General features: G+C 45.2%; 1 protein-coding gene across 4 annotated transcripts in view; it reads left to right on the forward strand.

Moving 5' to 3' along the window:
• Positions 1-18,671, forward strand: part of GBF1 (golgi brefeldin A resistant guanine nucleotide exchange factor 1) — a 186,810-nt gene that overhangs the window by 131,261 nt on the left and 36,878 nt on the right. For 2 of the 4 annotated variants that reach the window (XM_019502493.1, XM_019502495.1), the window contains exons 9-16: positions 3,733-3,868; positions 12,730-12,959; positions 13,834-14,002; positions 14,202-14,413; positions 15,355-15,453; positions 16,425-16,619; positions 17,049-17,232; positions 18,210-18,350. In XM_019502493.1, coding sequence (XP_019358038.1) covers positions 3,733-3,868; positions 12,730-12,959; positions 13,834-14,002; positions 14,202-14,413; positions 15,355-15,453; positions 16,425-16,619; positions 17,049-17,232; positions 18,210-18,350 — 1,366 coding nt within the window. The remainder of the gene's footprint in view (positions 1-3,732; positions 3,869-12,729; positions 12,960-13,833; positions 14,003-14,201; positions 14,414-15,354; positions 15,454-16,424; positions 16,620-17,048; positions 17,233-18,209; positions 18,351-18,671) is intronic. The other 2 variants (XM_019502494.1, XM_019502496.1) reach the window with 1 other exon arrangement.

Below are 18,671 nucleotides of genomic sequence, written 5' to 3' on the forward strand. Positions count from 1 at the left end.
TTTCCCCTCTGTCCCCCCTGTGCTCTCCCAGGGTACGCACAGGAGCAAGAGCCGTCCCTCCCAGGTGAGCCGTGACTCTATCTCGTGCCCTGCCCCGCTCCAGTTGGTCGGTGCCTGCCTCAGCCCCACTCTCTTCCTCATCACAGGGGCCTTGATCTGCACCCCACCCCCCACATCCCTTCCCTCCTCACTCCCCTTTCACCACAACAGACTTACCAGCTGCATGCAGCTGTATTGGAAATTGGATTGGTATTGGCCGATATGCCTCTTTAAAAATTGGCTGTTATCGGCCCCCAAAATCTCTATCAGTGTGCCCCTATTTAAAACAGTTTTAAAATGTGCCTTGCTTGTGGGGTTATTTTTTGTAAAGCTTGACTGAGAGGTCAAGCTAAATCTTAAAGAAACCCCTTTGAGAACTTTGTAGTCCTGGCTCACTGGCTGCCTACTTGCATATGATCAGTGAGGGTGAATCCTGGTGGATGATGCAGGCTGGCTTGAATAATGGCAGTGTACATGTTTCTGTTGGTAACCTGAATAAGAGAGAGAGAATTTAGTGGAAAGCATTGCTTATTCCTTGAAAATAGGTAATTGACCTTAGCAGGGTGTTTCATTCACATTTTATAGTTTTCCTGGGTGCCTAGTACTCTTTCTGATCCAGCCACTTCTTTGAAACCCTGTTCATTGAAACCCAGAAGTTTCCTATAGACCTGGATCCTTCTACTCCTTAGTGGAAGAGGGCCAGCATTGAGGAGATTGTCTCACCTCAGTCTTCTTGATAAGATCAAGGGTAGGTATAACAAAATGCACCAGTATTATGTATTTGTGCTCTGGAGTACAGACAAATACGGGAGGACTAAGCAGCAAGTAAGATGATGAGCATTTTATTTTTCTGAACTGGAAACAAAGCATGAGATCAAACAGCAAGACTGAATACAAGAAATGTAATGTTTTAAATCTTTTTAAAAGTGAGCTTTTTTAAAAAAATGAGATCTTTTCAATTTCATGTTGTGGATCTGTTTTTTGTCATCCAAGAAATAGTTGGATCGTAAAGGGCAGTTCTCTATTCTAAAAACTAAAAGAAATAGCAGGGGACAACACAGTTCTGAATCTGTTTTCAATTAACCAGCTCAAAGAAAATTACAGTATATCTAAAACTTGAAGATTAGCCCCCAAACAAATACTTTACGGTGCAAGGGGAAGTTACACAAATGCTTTACCACATTGGGATGTAACATTTTCACAAGCTTGTTGAAATGAGAAATCTATATATGGGCTATGGGCCCCATTTGGAAACGGAAGAGGAGATATTGGAAAATAATACTGGGATCTTCAGGGCTAAATGCTATATCAGAAATACAGTTCTCCCCCCGAATGTATGGGTGGTGAAAGAACACCCCAGAAAGAATGTATAGGAAACAAAAACATAGCAAATTTGTCTGTCTGTTTATGGCAGTTGGGGTGGCGGCAGGAATAGACCTATGATGGTTATTGAGGAGCTTTAAATAAGGGAGGCTAAGTATAAGAGGAAGAATACTTTATAAAAAGCAAAAGGATGGTAACATTGAATCAGCAAATTTCAGAGGGATGTTTTATACTGTAGAAAAACTGGTTGCTACAGCTGTCCTGGGCTGCTGAGAGCAGATTTTTCATGTCATTGATAAAATACAAATACTGAAACCCATAATGAATGCACCTGATTTATTTAAAACTTAGTTGCATTAACCTCAGGTTAACTATGTAAATGCTTTTGCGCATACAACACTTGGTGAGAGATCCTAATTGTGACAAAAAGTCATAGTTAGGAGTCATATGTTATTACTTTATTTTTAAAGTTAGAAATCACTTTTCAGACTATTTTGCCTGCTTCTACCACTCACAGGCCATAGAATTTTGCCAAATGATGTAATGAGCTTTATGCAGGCTTCTGGTTGATCGCTACAATGACTGGGTGTAATTTAGAAAAACTGACTGCTTTGGCATCAACAAAATATTTGCAGAGTTGAAGAATCCAAGTGGCTTGGGTATGCTAGCAGTCAGGTGGTAAATATTGCAATCGTGTTTTGTTCCAGTGCTTCTGTGCCTCAACCCACCATTTCCTTGAATTGGTAACACTGGTTTTAGCAGTGAAGTTGCTGAAGTGCATTTCTTGGCAGGAAAAGTTCTTTTAGGTAGATGTGAAATATTTTATTAGACCAACAGAGTAGTTGGAAAAAGGGTCTTTGCAAGAGTTTGGGTGCAATCACCCTTCTTCACAGGCCGATGAAGAAGGGTGATTGCGCCCAAAAGCTTGGAAATAACTTCTTTCCAACTACTTTGTTGGTGTAATAAAAGATATGCAGGCAAGGTTCTTTGGTAGATGTTGTATGTCGTTAGACCAACACAGCTACAACTAAAAACCCACCTTTCTTGGCTTAGGTTTTTGTGGGATAAATTTCATTCGCATTTCAATAAGGTATTCAACTAGACTACCGTACTATAAATAGACAAAGTGCATACAAAAAACTACAAAGTACTGTTGATGGAAGGCAAATATTAATGGTGAGATGTGTGGGAGAAAAATCAAGTATGGGTCACTGCTAAGACTTGTTATATAATTTCCAGGAGACAGAGAAAATACCCTGCTCACCCAAATCTGGACACAAAAAGATCCACAGTTGTAAAGGGATCTGGAGAACCTGGAAGATTAACAAAAAAATTGGTCCAAAAAGTAGCAAACCCTGTGCCCAGTTAGAGAAAATGGGTCTCTAAAGCGGAAGCACTCATTTGGAAAACAGGTGCTTTGAAACCTGTCTAGGGCCATGCTAAATATCATTCATGGTATGATGTTGCTGCTGAAGAAGTGCTAGAGCATGTATGTTTGTGAAGTGAATGTTACAGTAGTAAGGTAATAGAGAGCCAAGGATTTGCATGGGTGATTATCTTTTTTTGGATCAACTGCATGGTTGGGATAGACTTAGACAAGCTCCTGAATGCAGTGCATAGTTCAGGTGGATCACTCCAGTACTACCAGAGTAATCCTGATCTGTGCAGTGTAGAAGAATATAAGAACTAGAAAAATTATAAGGAAGCATAAGATAGTAAAATGCTTACTAAACAGTTGGATAATGGACCAGACTTCCAAAGGCAGAAAGAGAGAAGAGCTTCAAGTTCAGGTTAAGTAAGATCTTAGTGGTAATGATGTGGTGAGCAGAACAGCAAGCTGTATGGCATTGTGTACATGACCAGGTCTTAATTCTAAACCCTACAGTGTCATTTTTGTGGAAATTTCCTTAAAATGTTTGAATGGAAAGCTTAATTGATGTATACTTGAGTATCTTTCTAGAGTTGCTAAAGAGCTACTTAAAACATTACTTTGTGCTTTCCAACAAAATGGAAGAAGTCTGAAATGCACCCTCAGAGTGGTCTTAGGGAATACTGATCTTTGTGTAAAGCAGGGAAATACAGGTAGGAAAGATGGGGGTGTGGGACTCATGCTCATGTATTTATTGATGCAAAGCAGAGTGCCAAATTCATACTCTGCTGATTTCAGAAGAGGGGGTCTGGGCTAGTGTGGGTCTTGGAGTAGGGTGCTGTGGAGCTAACTAGCATGGTTTTCAGGTGCTGGTTAGTTTGTGTGATACTGTGGGCACTGTTAGCTGTCTTGTTTGACTGAGAGAAACTTTCTGGGTTGTTTCTGTGTGGTCTGTTCTGTACAATGTTACTGGGCTGACATTCAGTGTTTATGATTTTCAGTTGAAAATGAGAGCAGGAGGAATGAGTGATTCATCGAAATGGAAAAAGCAGAAGAGATCACCAAGGCCTCCTCGCCATGTAACCAAGGTCTTTCCAGGAACAGAACCACCAACCACCAATGGTAGTAACATCACAGGTAGGTAGGATCCTGTTTTCAAAGGACAGACCTTGTCCATCTTGTGCGTGGTTGCTTTTTTTCATTTTTCTCGCTTGTGTTTTCTGTAGTAAATATTGATGTTAGCAACACAGATACTACTGCTCTGTAAGTCCAGAAGGAAGTGGGTGAGGAGAAGGGAATACTTGTTGACCTGAGCAAAGCAAGGTCCTACAGTAGTGTAACAAAGTTTGGGTGAGCGGGACATAAGCCCTGGGCACTACCTCAAGATGGCCACCAGAATGGAGCTGGCATGGCCCCCCTTACCTTATCTGCTTCCCTTACCTCTGTCATCCTCCCTCCCATCCCCACCGTGTGTGCCTTTTCTGCAGCAGCAGTGGCGCATGGTATAAGAGCAGCAGCCAGAGGTTCACTGCTATATGGGAGATGTCACCTCCTGTTTTTGCTGCTGAAAATTGGTGGGTTTTTTGGCCACTTGACATCCATGTTGGTGCCAAAAAAAAGGAAGTGACATCCCCCCTGGTCCTGCAGCAGCAAAACCAGCTCCTGTGCACCACTGTCACCCAGAGCATGGTACTAGCTATTTACGCCTCTGCCTTACTGTCATTTCAATAGCTTTACGCTATTTGGCTGCCTGTTTTCAATAGATCTTCCAGGGATGGCTTGTAGAGAGGCAATTGGGGATCTAATGTGGTGTGTGAGTCAAATGGGTGGAAAAAGCAGCAGGGCACCATGGATGGGGCAGTGGTAATGGGTAAAATGGGAAGGAAATGGAAAAGAGGAAGCAGGGACTGGGGATGTGACATGGTTGCCTGCATGAGCATGGAACTGGACTCAACCTAAGAGGTTTCTTTTAGTCCTTTTTTATGATAGTCTATCAGGCAATGGTTGGTGGAGGTAGTAGTAATAAGGGATGTGGAAGGCTGGGACCGAGTGGGTTGGTGTGAAAACAGAGATATTGAATGGGGAAATGGAGATGGAAAGGGAAATGCAGGAAATGAGGAAACGGACACATCAAGGATCAAATACTGGGCATGTAGGCCATAAGTAAGTGGGTCTGTGACCATGCAGTGTCCCTGTTGTTGGGTTAGGGAGCAATGGAGATACTGCTAGTGGCTAATGGAGTAGGGCAAAGGGCCTATGAGGGATGTAGGCAGATTTTGGCATGTGGGAGGAGATGAAGGGGTGGTAGAGAATATTTGAAGGACGGATGTGAGAGTTGCGCGTAGGGAGCTAACTGGAGGAATGGAGGGAGCTCCTGGTGTATGCTGTGTGCCCAGCCGTCGGAAGCTACCACTGTGTGTGTAATGTTTTAGTGCTGTGATACCTAGATAACAGCTTCTAGTAGAGCTGGAGAAGTAGAAGAGCCCATAGGTATACAAAAATAGACTGCATGGTTACCGTTTGTTACCTTCATTTTGGGTACATCAGTTATGTTGGTGTGGAGTATGCTTTTTTTCTTGTAGATGCTTTACATTTTGATGGGACAGACAGAAACAATACCAACAGAAGATACTGGACAGGAAGGTTGCTATACTAGCTGTGTGCTGTACACATTTTTAATGAATATTATGAGCAAAAGAAAGATATCTGGTTTAGAGTTGAGGATGTCCTGGTGTTTTCTCATACCAGTGCCAAGGAAATAAGAAGTTAAAATATATCGCATCCAATATACAAATATCCAGATCTTATCCTGCTCCCAGCATGATGCTTGCTATATCAACCTTCTAACATTGCTTTTCAGTTCAGTGCTATAACCCTATGTGCATGTGTATGCACACACTTTAAATTGCATTGCTTTCTGACATGTACGAGATGGGGGAAATGCAGAATTAATTGCATGTTCAGTTGCTTTTCTTACAAAACTTGCCTTTTGGCTTCCAGAAAGTTTTATTAGTTCTGTAATACACAGCACTAAACAGAGCAATAGTTAATGTGTGAATTCATAATGTGTCCTCAATATAATTTTTTTTCCCCTAGGTAGTAGCTTCATCTTTACAAGGTTTTCTTAACTGTGTGGTCTACAAATGTATAGGTTCTCTTAAATGAAAGTTTAGATTCTGGAGCGTCTAACAATAAGAGATGATGAAAGTGTCCATGAATCCTTTCCATGTTCATTTGTCTTCTGCCAAAACTCATTTTGGTTAGGAGAAAATACAAGAATAATTCTATTTATTTCCCCTTTCTCCTTGAAGTAATTCCTCTTTCAAAATTTTTGATTAAATATTTATTGAAGAAATTTCCTTAAATGTGGTTGTTCTTTCAGGTGTGTATTCAAGTTTATCACAGCATTTCATCAAAGTGTTAAATGAGGGGGTTTAGTCCTGCTTTAAATGAAAATCTCAATACAGGCTTAACTGTTGCACCATTACAGACTCTACCACGATCCAAAAATGTAGACATCTTTTACTTTATGCACAGTGAGGATTTATCAAGATCCAAGTGAAACAGACATTTTTTTCTCAAATCCATGTTTTAAGACATGGATAAGATGCTTTGAACATGCAGCAAGGGTCTTGAAGTGACCACCCAACATCCAGCCTGGTAGGGCAGTGTTGTGGTTACAGTTGCCTCATATGTAATCACTCTTATCTTGGGGTCAAAAAAACCTGTGCAAAAAAAAAAGCAGGGTGGTGCACATGGGGATAGTGCACGTGGCCCAAAACTGGAGCCTGGCCAGCTGGAGCCACATTTGAGCTACCAGCTGGGCTCTGAGTTGCAGGATTGCTGCTGCTGTAGCCCCAGGAGGCTCCCGGGACCCAAGGTAAGGCTGCTGGGGCCAGCCAGCCCAGGGCTGGCCCCAGCCTCCCCTACCCTATCTGGGGTAACTGGCCACACATCAGGGGGCGTGTGGCACAGGTGTTCCCTGGGGACAAGTAGTAGTGGCACAAGATGTCCCACTGCTAGTTGTCCCCAGGGAAACAAACATCCACACTTGTGTGGATGTGGCCCATGAGTTTTGTAGTGGTTGATAAACTGCAGTATTAGATCTGTTGTCATAGATGTTGGTTTTCGAGTGTACAGGCTATCTACAAGGGTGGTATAGGTTGTAACCATGTTGGTCTAAGGAGACTAAGGTCTAAGGCAGACAAGTTTATTTCAGTAAATCTGATATCTTTTATTAGACCAACAGGCTATCTGCATCAAATTTATTTCACCCCCCAAATGAACAGCCCTGAATACAGCCCTGAGAAAAGTGGAGGCACTGCTTTTCTACTTGCTTCCACTTCTTAGCTGTTGCACAAGAACTGCTGCTTTTAATCTGTACCAACCATTGCCTACCCAGTCTGATGATGAGGAGAATATTTTATCAGATGATGTGTAACTTCATATGTTTATAGAAACATGTAATCAAGAAGCTACTTAGTTTTCTCACAATGCAAATGTACCTCATTAAAGTTGGAGATGTTTGCAGGATCTTATAGAACCTGTGGAGCAAGATGAAAATTAATTCTTCCTTTGATCCTGCTATCTGTTTCATCTGCTCCTTGTCCTGATTCTGTTGTCCAGGCTTTTTGCCATCCTTGTATCGTGTCCCTCAGGGAGCAGGCAAGAGAGCTACAGGAGGATGTAGCAAGGCTCCAAAGCATTGTCTGCCATGAGGATATCATAGAGTCCATGCTGGAAGAAATCTCTAGGACTGTGGAGGACTGCCAGAGGAGGTGCTAGAAAAGGAAGAGGGCATGGACTCCCAGGAAGGTGGAAGCTGGAAGCTTGTGACTTCTGGCAGCATGGAGAAGTTGTCATCCCCACCATATCTGTTCTCCAGGCAAACTGCTGCAGGAGCTCTAGCAACAGAGGAGGAGAAGTGAATTCCATTGGTGTAAGAGGCCAGGCTGCAGACTTCCTTTTGTGGGGGACAGAGGGATCCATCTGCTGGCCTGACCTGATGACCCAGGAAGACTGCTGCTTGCCTGGAGCCCACGTCTGAGATATCACAGAAAGTTTACTGAGACTCATCCAAACATATGACTACTACCCCATGCTGCTCATCCATGTGGGCACCAACAGTACTGCCAAGGGTGACCCTGAGCAGATCAAGAGCTAGCTACAGGGTTCTGGGTGCAAGGGTGAAGGGAATGGGGGTGCGCAGGTGATATTCTTGATCTTTCCGGTTAAGGGGAAAGGGCTGGGCAGGAGTGGGTATGTCCTGCAGATCAATGCATGGCTGCATAGGTGGTGTTGCCAGCAGGGGTTCAGTTTCTTTGAACATGGAGCAAGGATTTTGATACAGCCTCCCACAACATTCTTGCAAGCAAGCTAAGGAAGTAGGGGTCGGATGAATGGACTGAAAGATGGAGAGAAAACTGGCTGGATCATTGGGCTTAACGGGTAGTAATCAATGGCTTGATGTCTAGTTGGCAGCTGGTATCAAGTGGAATGCCCCAGGGCTCAGTCCTGGGGCCAGTTTTGTTCAATATCTTTATTAACAAGCTGGAAGATGGGATGGAATGCACCCTCAGCACGCTCACGGATGACACCAAGCTGGGGGAAGTAGTAGATATGCTGGAGGATACGGCTAGGATGCAGTGTGACCTAGACAAATTGGATGATTGAACCAAAAGAAATCTCACAAGATTTGTTAAGGAAAAGTGCAATGTCCTGCACTGTGGATGGAACAATCTAATGCACTGCTACAGGGTTGGGTCCAACTGGCTAAGCAGCTCTGCAGAAAAGGACTTGGGGGTTACAGTGGACAATAAGTTGGATACAAGTCAACAGTGTGCCCTTGTTGCCAAGAAACCTAACAGCATACTGATTGCATTAGTAGGAGCGCTGCCAGCAGATCAAGGGAAGTAATTATTCTGCTCTGTTCTGCACTGGTGAGGCCACTTCTGGAGTACTGTCTAGTTTTGGGCCCCCCACTACAGAAAGAATGTGGACAATTTGTAGAGGGTCCAGCAGAGAACAACAAAAATGGTTAGGGGGGCTGGGGCACAATGCTTATGAGGAGAGGTTGAGGAAACTGGGTTTATTTAGTTTGGAGAAGAAAAGACAGAGGGGATTTGATAGCAGCCTTTAACTATCTGAAGGGTGGTTCTAAAGAGGATGGAGCTGGACTGTTCTCAACGGTGGCAGATGACAGAACAAGGAGCAGTGGTCTGAAGTTGTAGCAAGGGAAGTTTATGTTGAATATTAGGAAAAACTTTCACTAGGAGGGTGGTGAAGCACTGGAACAAGTTATATGTGGTGGAATCTCCATCTTTGGAGGCTTTTAATGGCTGGCTTGACAAAGCCCTGGCTGGAATGATCTAGTTGGGGATGATTTTGCTTTGAGCAGAGGTTTGGACTAGATGACCTCCTGAGGTTCCTTCCAACCCTCATTTTCTATGATTATATGACTGCTGAAAATGGTGAGGATGTCCAGTGCTTCTCCAGGGTCTTCTGTTGCATGGCTAGTTAGCATATCTGTCTGCATAATCATATATATAATATGCATTTGATAAAATACTAATATACCATTCTTGTCTCCTTTTATAGTTCTCTAATTTTTAATTGTTCAGTCTTCTTTAGTACTGTCAACATTTCTTCTTCCTTTTGCTGGACAGGCCAGCAGATCCTTTCTTTATAGTTTACTGGTGTTGTAGAATACTTTGAAGAAGTTTTTCTGCTTGTGGTCAGTCATATTACTACATCTGAACCCTTTAAAATTGGATCTTCTCTTGATTTACCCCTTGTATTGTGACATGTTGTATTTGTCTCCACTGCCCTGGCTCTCTGCAAGGTTGTCTGTAACTACTTAAGATGTCTTAAGCAGGGGTTAGTAACTTATGGCCTATAGGCCAGATCCAGCCTGTGGAGCCATTTGATCTGGCCCATGAACATGAGGCAGCAGTGTTTGGCAGCCGGGCTTTTGTGGTGTTTGCTGTCTGTACTGCTGCAGGAGCTCTCCCTGTGTGGCGGTGGTGGGCAGTCAGTGGATCCTTGTGCCTGTTTGCCTTCCTGCCTGCCTCTGTCCCAGCCTGGTAATTCCAGTCTGAAACCTGAAAAGGTTGCTGACTACTGCTTTGAGGTAAAGGGAAAGGATTGTTTTCTGAAGTTCATGTAATCTCTGTTTCTTTGAATTTAGGTTTAGTGGAGAACTCTCCCACTGTTGAATTACTGTAATCATTCATTGACCTGAAGGGACTGGGGAGCAGAGAATTGCAATGTAAAGGATAAATTACCTAACCCATGGTGTATCTAAGATGTTTTTGTATGACTTCCATTCTGGTTCTCAGATCAACTGATGGCCATTATCACCTTTCCTTTCCCTACCACATGCTGCTAGGCAGCCATCTCCCAAACACTTTCTGTTTCTCAACTTACAGTGATATTCTTTGTCCTTTTCTAACTCCCCCAGATACCATACAGATATTCAGCAGTCTTGTCTGCTCTGTCCCATTTTTTCCTGATTCTGTCAGTCACTCCTGCCTGCTCTCTCCCCTTTTATCTAAGTATATAAATTCTCTCATGAATTAATTTTTCATCAAATCTCTGGATGTGTAAAATTCTGGCTACTGTGTGATAACAGGAACTGCTAATCTCTGTTTTCCTTTGATCTATTTGGCTTATTGATAGGAGGAAAACAGAACTTTCTTTTTCTGTATCTTTTGTCGTCTTAGTACACTCCAAGGAATTATGTGCAGACAAATTCAAAACTATGCAAAATTATTATTATTTTTTACATTTCATCTTATATCCTTAATATCTGTGCCAAAACCCCCTTCTGGGTGGGTGTAGGGTTTGTAGGTGAGTGTGGACCCACCTGCCATGCATGCCCCCTCCCTCCTATGGTGCACAGCCCCTGCTGCTGATGGCAGGAGCAGGCAACAGGCCCTCGGGGTGCTCATGGCCATGGCAGGCAGAGCTCCCTGGCAGTGTGTGGCTCTGGTTGAGCCTGGAGGCTGCACATGGTGGCATGGAGCCAGCCTGGCCTGGCCCACTGGAATGTACCTTCAGTTCAGACCAGGCTAACTTCATGCCAGCACATGGGGCTTACGGCACTGCAGGCAGGAGCCACACACCACTGCGCCAGGCAGCTCCATGCCTCCATGTGTGGTTTCCCGCTGGAATGCTGCTAGCCCTAGGTGGAGGCACAGAGCCCATCCAGCCCAATGGCACATGGCTGCCACCTGCAGTGCTGTGAGTTTCACATGCTGGCATAGAGCCAGCCCATTCTGTTGTAAAGGCCCAGGCCAGTGGGCTGGACATGGTGGCCAGCTCCCTGCCATCATGTGCAGCCCCCGGGACTCAGCCAGAGCTGTGCACTGCCAGGGGCTCTGTCTGCCACGGCCATGAGCACCTGAAAGGCCTGCTGCCTGTTGCTGCTGCAGCCAGTGGTGGCATGGGCTGTGCACCATGGGGGGTGGGGCATGGACATGTGGCAGGGGAGCCCACACACCACCACCCATCCCCTCCTATTGCAGGCAGGAGCTCCCCTCCCTACTCAACAGCTATCCAATCATGTGCCATCACACTGGGTGCCTCTGTGGCGGGTGCAGAGATCCCACCTCAGGAACACAGCTGGGTATTTGTATCCCTCTGCTGTTTCCACCACGTGAGGCGGGCCAGTAGGGGGTGCTCCTGCGTTGAGCCACCCACCTCCCTGCGCCCGACCACCTTCCAGGCTCCGAGTGCCTCCCTAGGGGCGCCTTATGTCCGGCCGACCCCTCTCCCGGAGCACACTCGCTAGTCTGGGGTAACGTGCCGCCACCACCCCAAGAATGGACTGTCACGCGGCCCTGTGTCCTTGGGGTAACACAGGCCTAAAGTCCCACGGGTACTCGACCCAGTACAGGCACTTGGGGTACTTCCCCAAGTCCGGGGGCAAAAAGGTATAGTCTCCCTTAGTCCACAGACCTAAGGGGTCTCTTAGGCATAATTTAGACCCACCCCTCAATAAGTCTCCCACACCAGTCAAAAAGGAGAACTTTATTGATTACAGGGGGTAGGGTAAACTAGGGTACAGGATAGAGCAATATCTAGAAATCCTAAAGAGCAAACAGTCTGGCTGTGGTAGCCTTTTGATTACGCATCTGTGATACTTCCAGCTAAATATCTAATCAGATTGAGTAGCTTACTCACAAGCATCTTCCAAAGGCAGGTGAAGTTTCCCTTTGGAGGCAGGCGGTTCCTAGCTCGTGAGTTTGGGGGGAGAGAGCCAGTTTCAGATGTTAAGGCTTCTCTGTCCCCTGCCTGGCTGCTGCGTCACCTCATGGCCGGAGAGAAGAGCCCGCCTCCTTCCCCGTCCTAACTTATATAGCCCCTGTGACCTCATTCACCTGGGCCAGCGGAGGTCAGCCCCAGTTGGCTGTCAGCCAACCAATCTGAAATGCATCACCTGTTACCAGGCAGATCCCAGCTCCCCAGGTAGAAACCCCTTACCCAGGTAAGTGATGCAAGTCACGTAGGCAGAGGGAGCAGGTTTCCCCCTCCCTCAGGAATGCAGCCAGCTCCAGTTCCCTAAAGAGGCAGGCTGAGGGTGTGGTCCCCTGTGTGCCAGGCCCACCCTAATTGAATGGTCACAGCACAGAGATTTAAATCACAGTGTCACAGGGCAGAGATTTTTGGGGAGAAACCAAGGTGGCTTTCTGCCACAGCCTCCACATAGGGCTCCCAGCTGGAGTGCCAGGAACCCTGCAAAGATAGAGGTACAGAGCCTGCCTGGATTAAATTAAGCAAAATGATGCAGTTATGTGGGGTCATATGTCTTATGCACAAAATTGCATGGGCACATAATTGCATAATTCCCCAATGTGCATCTTAGGATGTTTTAAGGGAGTTCATTTGTTAGTTTGTGCTGCAGGCTAACTAGCGTGAAAGGAGTTCTTTGCTGCTCTGTCTAATCTTGAGAAGGGGGGAAAGAGTAATGCTAACTCTCTGCTGCTGTTTTTCATCAGCAGCTGGAGTTACTTTCATTGATGCTCCTTCTCCCATCTCTTCTGGAAGTTCAGAAAATACCTCATCTGCCATCAGCCCTGCTACAGACAGTGGCATGGAGTTATCTTCCCAGGCCACGTCCAAGGAAGACCTTACAGATTTAGACCAGGTCAGCCCTTTGGGACTTAGCACCGCCATGCCTTTGGGTGATCCCAAGGCCATTGATCTTCTACCCCAGACTGAACCCCAGGTATGTGCAGAATCCCATGGAGATATGACAAGTCCAAACCAAGCTGTTTGGTCTCTTGCTGAAGATGTGTCTATTTTTGCAGCTTTCCTTTGGGTCCCTTGTGCAGTGCTAAAGAAAGAGCTTAAAGAAAGCTTAAGAATTTTCCTTCTTAGTATAGGGTTACACAATTTTGGTACAATCATGTCTTCATGCTTTCTTCAAGACTATTTGTCATTAGCACTGTCAGAGGATAACTGTGGTCTAATACAGCAATTCCTGTGGAACTGTATTACTTCCAGTATTTCCATTACAGCAGCCTTAATTAAAGGAGTAGCTAATAAAGACAAACATGACTGTGGTCTGAAGATCTCTTGCTTATTGTTTTCAGTACCTCTAAGGCATAAAAAGAACCAAAGGAGTAGATGGGTTGATTTGAGGAAGGATGAGGAAGTAGACACATTTAAACAAAAAAGCTGGTAGGAGGACAAGAGACTACAAATACTTTGCAGGGTGTCAATGCCAGAGATGGACAAGAATTGTTTAATGTAGTCCAAGAGCAGATGACTAGACCTGATGTGGTAGGAACTGATATTATAAATATGAAAAACTCACAAGCAGTAAGAGTTGTTAGACTGCAGAAGCATTTCCCAAGTAAAGCTCTTATAATGCCCTCAGTGGCAGGGCTTTAAAACCAGGTTGAGGCATGCATTGGTTAGAATGAAATGGAGTACAAATGGCTGAAACAGTCTTTTTTGTCTTGACTCCTGTTCAGCTCCCTCGCAAGTTGTCAGTATGGCCATCTGACTGAATGAGTCTGTCATGTTGCTGGTGCACTGTTATCTTACACTTGTTTTGATTTTATTTCTTGCTTCCCAAATGACTGGTATGACTGAAGGATGAAAGTCTCAGGGTGGAGAAGACCCAATCGGCCTCTGTGGAATCCATCCCTGAGGTACTAGAGGAGTGCACCTCTGTGGCAGAACACTCTGACTCTGCCTCTGTTCATGACATGGACTACGTCAATCCCCGAGGCGTACGTTTTACACAGTCCTCCCAGAAGGAAGGTGAGAGTTGTGAAATGCTGCCAATGCCCTATTAGTCTGTCTCTACCCTACTCCATCCCTTGTCTGGAGGGAAATGATCTTCTCTTCCTGAACTACTATCTGTAATGGTTTGGTCTCTGCTACCTAATGGGTAGCTGCAAAAGATGGGAGCAGAACTGAGGGCTCTTAATGTCTCTCTGGCTGTTATTTTTCCATTCAGGAACAGCACTGGTCCCCTATGGTCTGCCTTGTATCCGTGAGCTCTTCCGCTTCCTTATCTCCCTAACCAACCCTCATGACCGCCATAACTCGGAGGTGATGATCCACATGGGGTTGCATCTGCTCACTGTTGCTCTGGAGTCAGCTCCTGTGGCAAACTGTCAATCTCTTCTGGGACTTGTGAAGGAAGAATTATGTCGGCACCTGTTTCAAGTGAGTCTGGCCTCTGGTGCCCCTGCGTGTGCTGCCAGTGAGTTTCCCCGTGTGCCTGGTGTAAATTTTGATAACCAGTACATTGTCCCTGAGATCTGCCATTTTGGAAGGGGAAGTGATGTTAGTTGTCACCCAGGATCACAGATCTGGCTTCTCCATAGAGCAGTGGGAGTAGAGAGTGTCAGGTAGAAAGAGGCCTCTAAGAATCTATGCAGGTATCTCTCAGGTTACCGCTTGCATGTGAGAGGGGATGATATCTGTACATTCACTGTCATCCATCTTTTTCCCACTTATTCAGCAGATGTCACTACGAGTTCATCCTTTCCCACAAATTCCTGACTGGGCACTAAACTGCCCTGCCCATTTCTCTTCAACAGTCTCCCAAATGAGTCTGAAGTTTAAACCCCTTCTTCCTTGGCCCTTGACTTTTGCTCTCCCTCAGTCTGACAGATGGAAACCTTTTAGTTGCCTTTCACCAAGGAGCAAAGGGAGGAAGTGATTTTAATGTGCAACTGGATTGTCTTAGTGTGTCAGAAGCTGTATGGCAACTCTCATGTCTTGACTTAGGGATTTATCAGAAACCCAATCTTCCTCAAGATTATAAGTGACAAGCCATGCAGAGGCTTGGGAGTAACCAGTAAGTCATTCTGTAAGTGCCATGCTTGGAAGCAATGTCTCACCTAGGATTCTAGTGACAGGGAGAGCCCCTTACTTCCTACAGGTATAGCAGTTTCAGGACAAATTAGTGCTGCCCAGAAGCAGTCCATGCATACAGGAGTAAAGGCCTGGTGGCAGCGCAGAGAAGACTTCTTCCAATAATGAAACCACTATGTGGAAGCTCCCCATTCAATTGTGGGGGGCTGGTGCAGCCATAACACTACCCGCTTAGGTAAATAGAGTACCTGAACCTCTCAGTTCTTGCATTTTTATTCTGTGTTTAGCTGCTGAGTGTGGAAAGGCTGAATCTGTATGCAGCCTCCTTAAGGGTATGCTTCCTTCTCTTTGAGAGCATGCGGGAACATCTGAAGTTCCAACTAGAGGTGAGTGTTCGGATATTACTTATTCCCTGGTAAAACACAGCTGGAGTTGTGGGTGTGCCAAAGAAGATAGAAGTATAGACTGATTCAATGGGATGCAGTCCAGATATCGACTAGCAAGGCATGAATAGCTGTATGAGAATTCTTGGGGCTTCTTTAGAACCCGGTCTTCATAGAATAGTAAAATGCCCTTGGAATTGATGCCTTGCCTTCCTCTTACAATTGTTTCATTGTTCAGTACACTGGGACAGTAGCATAAGGATGGGTGGGTGAGGGGGCATGAGCCTCAGGCACTGCCTTGCTGGGGGGAGGCACCGGGAGGGAGTGAGGCAGGTGCCTTATCCTCCCATACTCTTCCTCCCTCCCCTGCTCTCTCAACTTTCTTGCAGCAGCCCTGGCCAGCAAGAAGGGAGAGCAGAACAGCAGCAGCAGTGTCAGCGCAGGATTGTGAGAGTGAGAGGCATTCTGGAAAGTGGTGTTTTTGCTCCTGAAGGAGATCGTGTCCCCTTTTTTGTCACTGAAAATCAGTGTTTTTTGGCTGCTTGACATGTCAGCAATTAAAAAAGGAGGTCATGTGAACTCTCCCAGTGTCAGAAAACTGCCAGTTGCTGCTCAAGTTGCTTTGGCAGTGAACACCACTACTGCTTCACTGCTGGCATTTGGGCTAGAGCTGCAACCGCTGCAGAGAAGGGGCAAGTGCAGGATGAAGGGGAGATGGAGGGCTGCCCAGGGCACAATACTTGCTAGTTATACCTCTGAACTATGATTTACTTTGCCAAAAAAAATAGGCATCTTTTGGCTTATACTATTGGAACATACAAGAAGTTTTTCCATCAGAGCTAGCCTTTGCAAAATACAGACTGTTTTATGCTGTGAACCACGTGGGAGCATTGAGCTCCTGCATCTGTTGAAAGCTAGTTATTGTCCTTTCTTTCCTCTTTGCCATAAACTGAGCTGTTCTATGTTTCTGCCAGATGTACATAAAGAAGCTGATGGACATGATCACTGTGGAGAACCCCAAGATGCCCTATGAAGTGAAGGAGATGGCCCTGGAGGCTGTTGTTCAGCTGTGGAGAATCCCCAGTTTTGTCACCGAGCTCTATATAAACTATGACTGTGACTACTACTGCTCTAACCTCTTTGAGGACCTCACTAAGCTACTCTCCAAGGTCCTGAAATGTTTCTAATTTGTCCTCCCTTTCAGTTGGGGCTGTAAACTGCAGAACTTGGAATTGAACAGGACTGGGAGGGAGGTGTAAGTTGGGAAATGGAAAGGGATGGCTCTTAAGTCTGTGAAGGAGAGAAGAGCAAATGCCAGTCTTGACATGGGGTGATAAAAGGCTGGCCTTAAATAGATTTAAATAGTTAAGGAGGGCCACTTAATTTGGAAGTTTAAGGGAAAATCGAAGAGACTGCACAATGCTGGCAGAGAGTGCAGGAGGGATTAAAAAAAAGTTTGTGAGGAAGTTTTGTATGGAAAGTAATGGGGAGTGCTGCTGCATGTCAGGGTTTCCAGAGCAGTGGGAGAAACTTTTCCTCAGGGCTGGGGAGGTGTTTATAATGGAAATAATCTTATATTCAGTTGCTTGATTTCCCAGAATGCCTTTCCAGTTTCCGGACAGCTTTACACAACCCACCTGTTGTCTCTCGAAGCATTGCTGACAGTGATTGATAGCACTGAAGCACACTGCCAGGCCAAAGTGCTGAGCAGCATCCACCAGCAGGAGGAGGTGGCCAAACCCAGTGCAGAAACTGCCATTAGCACCAAAGACCTATGCAATAGTAAGACCATCCCTTTCAACATCTCCATGGCTGTCCTAGTTTTGTGCTAAAGCTACCTAATGCTTTCTTTTTGTAGCTCAGTTAACTTAACAAAACTATATTTCTATTCTCCCAGGCACGTGCTATGCTATTCTGTTTTATTCTATTCTACTAGGCACCTTTTGGCGTCTGAAAATGTGGTATAAAACCAGTGTATCAGAGGGACTCAGTCTTCTTTATGGCAGCTGAGTTCAGTGGAATAAGCCTACTGCTTGTCTGCAGATAAAATTTGGAGATGACAGGAGGTACGGCCTTATCGACTAGGCTGTCTAGATGCATCTCTGCAGTGGTTTTCTGCCCCATAGATGCTGTGACATCCTTCAGAACAAAATACAATTTCCTTTTAAAACTTTAGTGTGCGCATAAGTAAAGGGCAGAGCTTGTCCAGCTGCCCTTCAGTTCTTTCTTTGAGCCCATGGCAGCTGTATGAAGCCCCTGCAGTGTCAATCTGCTTCTCTGGGTACTGTGCCAGTAGTAGTAGCAATAATCACAGTGAGGTACTGTACTTAGTTTTACACTAGATCCCTCCCTGTGTGTATATTCCTCCATACCATTTATTAGCTGCAGCAATAAAGGCAAAAGCCAAATCTTTGGCATTTAAAACCTGTCCCTCCTGTGAGTTTCAGTGCTCTTTGATGACAAGCAGTTATGGTAGAGAGAGGGCAGGACATGGAACACACAATAGCTGCTTTTCATTTTTCTGCGACCTTTTTAAAAAAAGAAAGAACCCAATTGCTACCTAGTTTCAGGTAACTGTGTCTTGCATAGACATACAAGTTTCTTGAAACTAGGTAGCAACTGGATTCTTTCTTGTTAAAAAAAGGCCTCAGAAAAATAAACAGCTAATGTTTGAGAATGAATGAATTATTCTGAAGCTTTTGTCATCTTCTGGTAACTTAGCTTGCTTGCTTTATTTATTTTCCCCCCTCTCTCTGCAGACAATGACAGATTGCCAAATGAAGGGAAACCCCCCAGCACAGCCAACGAGCCATCCGGGGCCTGTCCACCTACCAGCGGGTGCCTTATGGCTGACCAAATGAAGCAGGGCTGTCTGGATTTGGAGGGAGGAAGTGATGCAGGTAAACACAGCAGAACCTCGTCTCTTGACAAAGCATGGCTACTATAAATGTGTTTGTATCTGGGAAGGGGGCTGGACTTGATGGAATAACAAAAATGCATGAGATTTGTCTGTAAAGTAGCATTTTCAGTAGATGGTCCAAGGTTGCCTGGGACTGTCATGGGGATCTTCACACACAGTTTTTAATAGGCAGAATGGAGCCACAAATTTTTAAATCTTTGCAAATGTGAAATTAGCAGGGCTGATGGAAGCTTCTGTTTGTCTAAGTGCTCTTGAGGGTACAGAACAGTGAGAAGCAGGAAAGCAGTGGGAGTGTTCAGCT

This window comes from Gavialis gangeticus, unplaced genomic scaffold, assembly GCF_001723915.1.
Source record: "Gavialis gangeticus isolate Ggan-Ray unplaced genomic scaffold, GavGan_comp1, whole genome shotgun sequence".
Classification (NCBI taxonomy): Eukaryota; Metazoa; Chordata; order Crocodylia; family Gavialidae; genus Gavialis; species Gavialis gangeticus.